Raw genomic sequence first — 8,745 nt, 5'->3', positions numbered from 1 at the left:
TATCCCAGTGACGCTTCTTTAGCAGGTATGGAACGCGGTAACGTTGCTTGCAGTGTCTGTCGCCGGTTTTGTGTCCCTTGCCGCACACTGCGCACTGAGGCTCACATGGGTGATTGTCCTGCGGATCCCGAGTTCCGCACTTGGAGCATATATTCGGGGGTGTAGAGGGCGATGTTGGGCACTCGTCGGTTCTATGTCCGAAGTGTCCACAGCGATCACGCACCTCGTGTTTCTTCCGGTGGAGGAATCAACGGTATACCGCGCCGTAGTAGTAGACATAATGCGGGACTCGGACTCCTTCGAACACTATGATGGCAGTGTTGGATGAGCCTCGTCTTCTCGCATGGAAGATCGTAGGGTTTCGTCGGTTAACGAGGCTTCTGGTGATATTGTCTGCGCTATCTGTGTCCGGGATGTTGTATATGACTCCCTTTGCGCTGTCCTCGAGGGCGTGGCATATGCGCTTATCCCATGGAATTTGCTGCCAACCGTTAGTAATTCCACCTTTCTGTAGCAGGCAGCTCTCTGTAGAATTGGTGTGCTGACCATCAACAGGTTACGTGAGGTATTGACTCGAAGCATGGCGTCTTCGACTTTTTCTGGCTTGAGCTGTCCGGCGCGAAGTAGGCAGTCTTTTATGAGCGCCTGGCTGCAGCGCCTTACGTCCAGACCGTCTCGCAGCCGCAGAATTATTTTCACATCCTCTCTCGGAAGGGCACGAACTCGACGCTTCTTTTGCGATCCGTAACGTGAAACGTGAGAGTGGCCGCGGTTCCGCGGCAGCTCATTGGGCAAAGCTTGGCATGATCATACTGGCAGAAATGCAACCGCTAAGGCGCATCCCATGTGTGTCGGCAAAGCAGCACGAAAGGGTTCGGTTGGTTTCTTCTTCTCCTAAATCCGCCACCCAGCAAGCTATTTTGACGGGTTGGTTGAAACAGCGGCTTCATTCTTCTTCCCCAGAGGTGAGAAGGCGTTTGAAGATAAGGGAAATTTGCTCCGATTAGCTCACCCCTGGAGGCCCCTTGGTATCGGGTTTCTTGCAGCAAATATTTAAAGAAAGGGACGTGGACCTGCCTTGACCCGTTCCGATGAGGCTCTAATGAAACTTGCTTATGATGATGATCCCGAGGTAGGTGAGGCGCGATCTTTTCCAAAAACCTGAGCGAAAAAAAAGGCCAAAGAAAGGCCTCGGGGACTGGACGAACTGATTCATCATGTATGACGATCAAATAAACACATGTGAACCAAACGAAGTTCGCGTGTTCTTCTACCAACCAATAAACTCCCCAGTTTTTCTGAAGAGAAAATATTACGGCTGGTTTTATTTTACGAGTGCCTCTTCAAAGCTAGATAAAAAAATAAGGTAAGACAAATAATGTAAATAAAACGTGAGAAAAGGGAGAGCTTAGAATGCATGCGCAGACTAAATAAAATGATTTGTAGTGTTGACAGTTATACGCTGTCAACTGAAGTCACGCAGCCCGTTCTTCGCCCTAGAAATAAACTGAACAGCTCCTGTATGAATAGATATACACAGCTTAACTTTTTTGCGTAAACTGTCAGCACTTGCTGAAGAAGAAAATATAAACAGGCCATATTAAAGCCCACCGGAAATGGACCACGCCTTATCAAGGCTGCGACAAGTGTCTAACGTGATACCGATTTCATGATAATTATTAAAACACATGTCAACCAAACTGACTTCGTGTGTTCTTCTACCTAAACATAGGATTCATGTTTATCTCATGGGAAACTGATTCCGCATGCATAGGTGTTAACGGGTTGGTATTCTCGCTCAAAACACAAATAAAAGTGAATGTAAACAAAGTATTAGCGCAAAGAGCAACAAATAATGCTTTTGATGTAAGGTGAAAAGGATTCTTAACCCATAAAACAAATAGAGATATTCTACCCAGGTGACGCAACCTATTCTTGTCCCTATCTATATACTCAACCGTTCCAATCAGAGCACAACCATAGGGCGCATCTTCCTTACTAATGTCTGTCAGAAATTGCCAATGAGGGACAGACCTAAGGCAGTATCAAACGTAGCGAAGAAAAAGAACATATGAACAAGGCCGCAAACAATGACCAAGAAAATTTGTATTATATGGCAATCAATGAAACACGAAGTAACCAAAAGACATAGGGCATTGTTCTACCTAGCGAAAATCCCCCCGTTTCAGTTTCAGTTTATTTCTTTTCATCACATAGATGAGGGTAGGCGGGGGAAAAAAAGACTTGGTGTCGCTTGACGAGACCCGAGCCCCCCTTTTACATGGCAGACATCGAGATCTTGAACACAAACTTTGGTACATCGCATACAGTGTTAAAGACACACACACACACACACACACACACTCAAAAAGAAACACTGCACGAGGAAAAAAAAGTAGAAGTAATAATAAGCACCAAATTTAAACATAAAACTTGGCAATATTTAGAAGATCGCTGCATAAACGTACATTGTATAAAGACAGGACACATTTCATAGCTCTGAGAAAAAAATACGCAAAAAACAATAATAATGTTCATTGGAGACAGCATACAGCTTTCACTTTCGAAATTTCACTCGGAAAAAAGAAAAGAAAAAAAAGAAGAGAAACAATTGAAACTACAACAGGGCTTGCCGAATCGCATGGATACTACTGCGTTCTACGCTAATTTTATTCTCAAGTAGTTTGTTAAGTACATGAGGGACAGTATAACGAAGCATTTGCCTTCCAAAATCGTTTCTACAGAAATGAGTGTACCAGTATTCTTGGTTCCGAGTTTTATAAACCGAAATAGTTCTTTTAAGATGAGACAAACTTAAAAAACTTTGATTGTTATTATATACAGCTCGTTTGTAACGAAGGGCCAAGTAACAATGAAAACGTTTGTGCACTGGTACTTTTTTAAGGCGGCTAAACAGTTCACCTGTAGGCGCACAGTATTCTACGTTAGCAATGTACCTAATTGCTTTTTTTTTTCTGAAGCATGAAAACGTTATTGAGGTCGGTATTTGTGGTCGATCCCCACACCAAAAAAACATAATTGAAATGAGGGAAGAACAGTGTGTTGTAAATTAGTAGTTTGATTGGCACTGGAAGGAAGGAACGCATTTTGGCAAGAACACCAACACATTTACCCAGATTGCTTGCAACAGAATCTACGTGAACATCCAATGACATATTCTTGAGAAACTACACACCAAAGGTTTTTACACAATCCGCAAGCGCAATAGCAGTGTTATCCAAGAATAGCAGACAGTCAGGAGAAATAGGAAGTTTCACGTATGGAACGCCATCGCATTTGTCTTATTAGTATTAATAAGAAGGGAGTTCATTTCGCTCCAGCCTTGAAGGCCCTGTAACCAGAAAATAATATGCTTCCTGGCTCCTTACGTGTGTCCCTCATCGCTCACTAAAACAAAAAGAAAGACAGAAAATGTAAACAAACAGTGACAGAAAAAAGCTATAATGTGCTTCCCAGGTATAAATAAAAAGATTCCGAATAGTGATAGTTGTTAAATTTTGTCATGCGGAGCCATTGAGTGCGTGCTGCTCCCCAGCAAGAAACTCAAAGTCCCCTGTTGGAGCTCTTATACATTACACATCTTCTTTTTGGAAATTCCGTCAGCACTAGATAAATAAGAAAATACTGGTAATATTAAACCAAGCTAGAAAAAACAACGCTAGAAAAATCCGTGAGAAGAGCCCAAATCGATTTGTACAGCATGACTGTAGGAGCGAATATGTGTAGATCATTTCGGTCGCTGTCGTCGTTCAATAAATACCACTACTCGTTCGAGTGCAAAGGATTTGTTTATACAGAAGTACAGAAGGCTACAGTGTTCTGTCTTACATGCTTTCAACAAACCAACTGGCCCCCCGCTCCCCGCCGCCGCGGTCCCTTCTTTCGAGGGAGAGGGGACCACGTTCCCTGGTGAAACAAGAACCATATGTGGCGCGCGCGCGGACCCCGCTGGTGGTCCCAGTTGACAGCCCCCGGCGGCGGCGGCGCGCGCTTTGCTTCGTCCATTCTCCCGCTTCTGCGGGGTTTCTTTCTTCTTCGCGTTCTCAGAACCTTATCGTCGCAACACACTCCCCACCGAATGGGCTCAAGCACATTCCATCTCTAGCGGGTAAATGAGCTGTATTGGGCGCGTTAACATTACGCCGCTTGGCACTCTTACTGTGCACGAGCGCACTTTACCATCCCGTCCCTCAAAAACCTTTTCGATCCTTCCAAGCTTCCATAGCAAGCACGGTGCCGGTTCCTTAATGAGCACCAGGTGGCCCACTCTGGGAGGTGGTGACTCCTTCCTGTCGGTAGCATAGGCAGATTTTAGCTCTCGCATGTACTCGGGTCCCCATGCCACCCAGAATTGGTTCAACAGGCGCTTTCGGCGCCTCCAGAGCACGCGGAGTGCCTCGGGCGTCGAAGCAGGCTGCTGCGCGACTTCCGTTGGCAGTGTAGTTAGCCGCCTCCCAGTGAGAAAGCTGGCCGGTGTAAGGGGGGTGCCCTCTCCCACGTCACTGTATACATACGTGAGGGGACGGGAATTTATCACGGCCTCCACTTCTGTCAAAATGGTGGCCATTTCGTGCCAACCCAAAACTTTTCTACCGATCACTTTCTTCAGTGCCTCTTTCACTGAACGCACCAGCCTTTCGTAAAAGCCTCCCCACCATGGTGCCCGCTGGACAATGAATTTCCACTCTATCCCTGCGCTAGAAAAGTGGTCGATCACGTCTGGATGTCGCAACACGTTCCATAGTTCGAGCAGTTCTTTGGTGGCGCGCTTGAATGTCAAGGCATTGTCAGAGTACACGACGCCACACAGCCCTCTCTGGGACACAAATCTGCGGAAAGCTAACAAAAAACTAGCAGTTGTCATGTCATGTACGAGCTCTAAATGCACAGCTCGCGTAACCGCACAGGTGAATAGCACTATATAGGCCTTGCGCGTGACACCATTGTCTCTAACATAAAGTGGGCCCGCAAAATCAGTGCAGATCACTTCGAACGGATGTGCGCTAGTTGTCCGATCATCCGGCAGAGGTCCCGTTGGCGCGCACGCCGGTGTAGCACTGAAACGCTGACACGTCACACACGCACGCACCACCTTCTTCACGAGTTCTCTGCCTCGCAGAATCCAGTATTTCTCACGAAGCTGGACGACGGTGCCTCTCACTCCTGCGTGCGAACCTGTCGGTGGGCGTCGATCGCCAGCAGCGTTGAATATCTGTGCTGTTTGGGCAAGACGACGGGGCTTCGCTCGTCGTAAGTCATGTTTGCCGAGTGAAAGCGGCTCTTGATCCGAAGCACTCCTTCGTCGTCGATGAAGGTGATGAAGTCTCGGAGGGGAGAATCACGTGGAGACTTGGTTCCTTCGGTCACACATTTGAGGTCAGCCGAGAACGCCGACTGCTGCGCCTTTCTCAGCCAGTGTGTTCGCGCTGCTTGGATCTCCGTCGCGGTCAAGGGTCCCGATCTTTTTTCCGTGGACTTCAGGTTGTGGAGGAAGCGGAAAATCCAAGCGGTCGTTCGGTTGACCTTGGACGCCGAGCTGAATCTGGAAATGTCGAGCAGCTCGGCAGATGGCTCCGTGGCAATCTCTAGCACATCAGCCTGTTGTTGCCGCTCCTCAAGGTGGTTTTGTGGGAGCTGAGTGCGTTTTTATTTCGGCCAATCCGTCGCCGGCAATGACAACCATTCCGGCCCTCTCCACCAAAGATCCGATGACACCAGTTTCGATGCCCTCAAACCTCGTGTGATCAAGTCGGCCGGATTGTCCTTCCCAGGGCAGTGATGCCATGTCGCGCCTAGAGAATGTCTTTGGATTTCTCGCACGCGGTTTCGGACGAACAATTTCCATCGGCTCGCGTCTCCCGTTATCCAATGCAAGGTAATCGATGAATCGGTCCAAAAGTGAACCTCGTTCCCTTCAAACTCGATGCACGTTTTGACGTACTTATACAGCCTCGCGGCTATCAAGCTGGCCATCAGCTCAAGCCTGGGCAAGGTGATCTCTTTCAGTGGCGCCACTCGGCCTTTTGCCAGAAGCAGTGTCGTCGTTGTGGCTCCAGTGTCGTCAATAGTTAAGAGGTAGACTACAGCTCAGTAGGCCACCGTGCAGGCATCTGCGTAAATGTGCAGCGCTCGATGGGTCACGTTTCCCAAAAGCTCCGTGTCGTAATACCTCGGCACGCTGATTCCCTTCAGGTTCGCAAGCTCATCGCACCAAGCGATCCATTCCTTCAGTAGCTGCTCTGGCAGCACGTCATCCCATCGAAGGTTGCGTTTCCAGATCTCCTGAAAGAGGATTTTGGCCCTCACGACAAATGGTGACAGGAGTCCAAGAGGGTCGTATAATCTCGCTGTCGTCTGGAGAACGAAACGTTTTGTGTCTCCTCCGCGTTGTGCGAACTCGACCACTTGGTCTGGAGAAAAGGTCAGGCAGTCCTGCTTGGGCTTCCAAGTCATTCCCAGCACTTTCAGCACGTTCGCTGCCTGGCCCAAGTTTCTTTCAACGCCGCCGTTCTCTTCAAACATTCCTGTTAGAGCTGCATTATTCGAGCCCCACTTGTGGAGTCTCATGCCTGCCAGCATGAATATTTCGTTCGCGTCTGCATACAGTCGCTTCGCCTCTGACTCGCTGGCCGCCCCAGTCAACAAATCGTCAACGTACACCGATTTCCTTAGCGTCCGTGCAGTGCCTGGGTAGGCGCTCTCCATGGATTGGAAATGGTGCTGAAGGGTAGCGGCCAGCAAGAACGGACTTGCAGTCGTTCCAAAAGTCACCCTCGTCATTCGCCAAGTCTCGATTTCCGGAATTGTTTCATTTGGTCGCGGAGGGTCTTTGTACCAGAGGAATCGGAGCGCGTCACGATCCTCTTCCTTCACTCCGATTTGCAAGAAGGCCTTTTCCACATCCGCGACCAAAGCTATGGGATGTGTCCGGAAGTTCAGGAGCAAGGCGACCAGATCCGGATTCAGGTTCGGACCGCTTTTCAAACTGTCGTTCAGAGATTTTGAGTTTGCACAGTGGGATGAAGCATCAAACACAATCCTGAGCTTTGCGCTGCTGCTGTTTTCTCGTACTACAGCCTGGTGGGGCATGTAATACAGCACCTTCGCTGCTCCTTCATCCCTACCTTCGTCATCAACCCTTTCTGCTATTCCACTGTTCTGATAGAACCGAATTGCCTGATCGTACTCTTCGAGGAGACCTTTGTTTTTTGACAGTTTCTTCCTCACGTTCTCCATTCTGTTCAACGCCACCTGCTTGTTGTCGGCGAGCCTGACGTCAGCTTTCCAAGGGAGGGCAACTTCGTATCTGCCATCCGACTGAGTGATGCTGGCCTCAAAGTTCCGACTAACACGTTCCCCCGGAGGGTCATCATCCAAGGCGTCGGTGACTCCCACACTTTCGAGCTCCCAAAAGCTCCTTAGAAGCGAGGAAGACTCGAGATCCGGCGCTGTTGCCTTCAGCGCGATCGCTTGGGAACAATTCATTCTGCTTGTGCGCGACCCCGTTCGTCCCTGGACTGCCCATCCGAATACGGATTCCACCGCAGTCAAACTTTCCGTCAGTCGGTGGATCCGTCCGGTCATCGCAGTCCAGTAGTGGTCGGATCCCAGCAGCAAGTCAACGTCTCGATAGCTCTGTCCACACAAATCGTCCCCAACTGAGAGGCCAACCTCATCTAACTTGATCAAAATGCTTTCATCAGGGCTTGGAAGGTCCTACTCACAGATCTTGGGCGTTTCTAGCGCGTCGATCTCAATTTTTTTGTCATTCAGGCGGCTTCTCAAGGTTACCAGAACCCTCCGAAAGGTGCGTTCTTTGCTTTCACCTCCGAACACGCCAACCGCCAGAATCTCCGTTCCGAGAAGTTTGCAGTTGAGTTCCCGTGACAGCTTTTCTGTTATGAAGGTGCGTTGACTGCCGCTGTCAAACATTAGCCTTGCCAACTTCATCTGCCTGCCACTCTCAACCCATGCTGTTACGGTTTGCAATAGAACGGCTGGTCTCACGCTGCCCTTTTCTGTAGTCTGGAGACTGACGGGCTCGTTCGGGGTCACACATGCTGGTAGCGTGCCGGCCGTGACACTTGCCGCAACTTAGTATGCACGTGCACATTCTCGCTGTATGATGCGGCATTGTGCACCTAAAACACCTCCTGCCTTGCTGCAACATGCGTTTCTTCTCTGTCAGAGGGATTTCTTTGGTGCAGTCTTTCGTGGCATGCTTGTTTGAGTTGCACAGAAAGCATTCCATCCCTTTAACTGTGCCCTGCAGCGCGGCCGCTGATGGTTGTCGTGACTTCACAAACTGCTGTGGCTTCTTGTCACGTTCATGCATAGGGAAGCGAGATGGAGGCTTACCAGTTCCGTCAGGTCGCTCGATGATGGACTTTTCAAGCGTCTCCACCTCGATGCGGAGAAAGTTCAAAAGGTCACTCAGCATGCCGAGGTGGGCAGGCTTCTTTGAAGTCTCGGAGCTTGTATCACTGCTCGATGTTCCCGCAGAGCTGGCCTCTTCCGCATTCCTCGATGTCACCTTTCTGTTGTAATCCAGGCTCAGGTCAGATGGAAGTGCGCGAAGTAGGCCGAGATACAGCATGGCGCAGTACGACTCCTCTCCCACACCCACCGCCTTCAGGCCTCGGAGGTGAGCTTGGACGTTGTCGTACATACGGCGCAGTGCTCGGACGTTCCGTGGTGACGAGACCGGTGTTAGGTTCATTAGGC

At 49.3% G+C, this 8,745-nt stretch overlaps 1 protein-coding gene across 1 annotated transcript; it reads right to left on the bottom strand.

Annotated features, from left to right (window-relative positions):
• Positions 1-6,108: 6,108 nt before the first annotated feature.
• On the bottom strand, positions 6,109-7,506 carry LOC144140096 (uncharacterized). The gene has a single exon (XM_077672282.1). The coding sequence runs from the start codon at positions 7,504-7,506 to the stop codon at positions 6,109-6,111; it is 1,398 nt and encodes a 465-aa protein (XP_077528408.1).
• Between the last annotated feature and the right edge of the window lie 1,239 nt (positions 7,507-8,745).

The sequence above is a fragment of the Haemaphysalis longicornis genome, unplaced genomic scaffold, assembly GCF_048455015.1.
Source record: "Haemaphysalis longicornis isolate Haplotype H1 unplaced genomic scaffold, Haemaphysalis longicornis Haplotype H1 scaffold_5, whole genome shotgun sequence".
In the NCBI taxonomy this organism is placed as follows: Eukaryota; Metazoa; Arthropoda; class Arachnida; order Ixodida; family Ixodidae; genus Haemaphysalis; species Haemaphysalis longicornis.
This window is presented reverse-complemented; position numbering and strand designations above follow the sequence as displayed.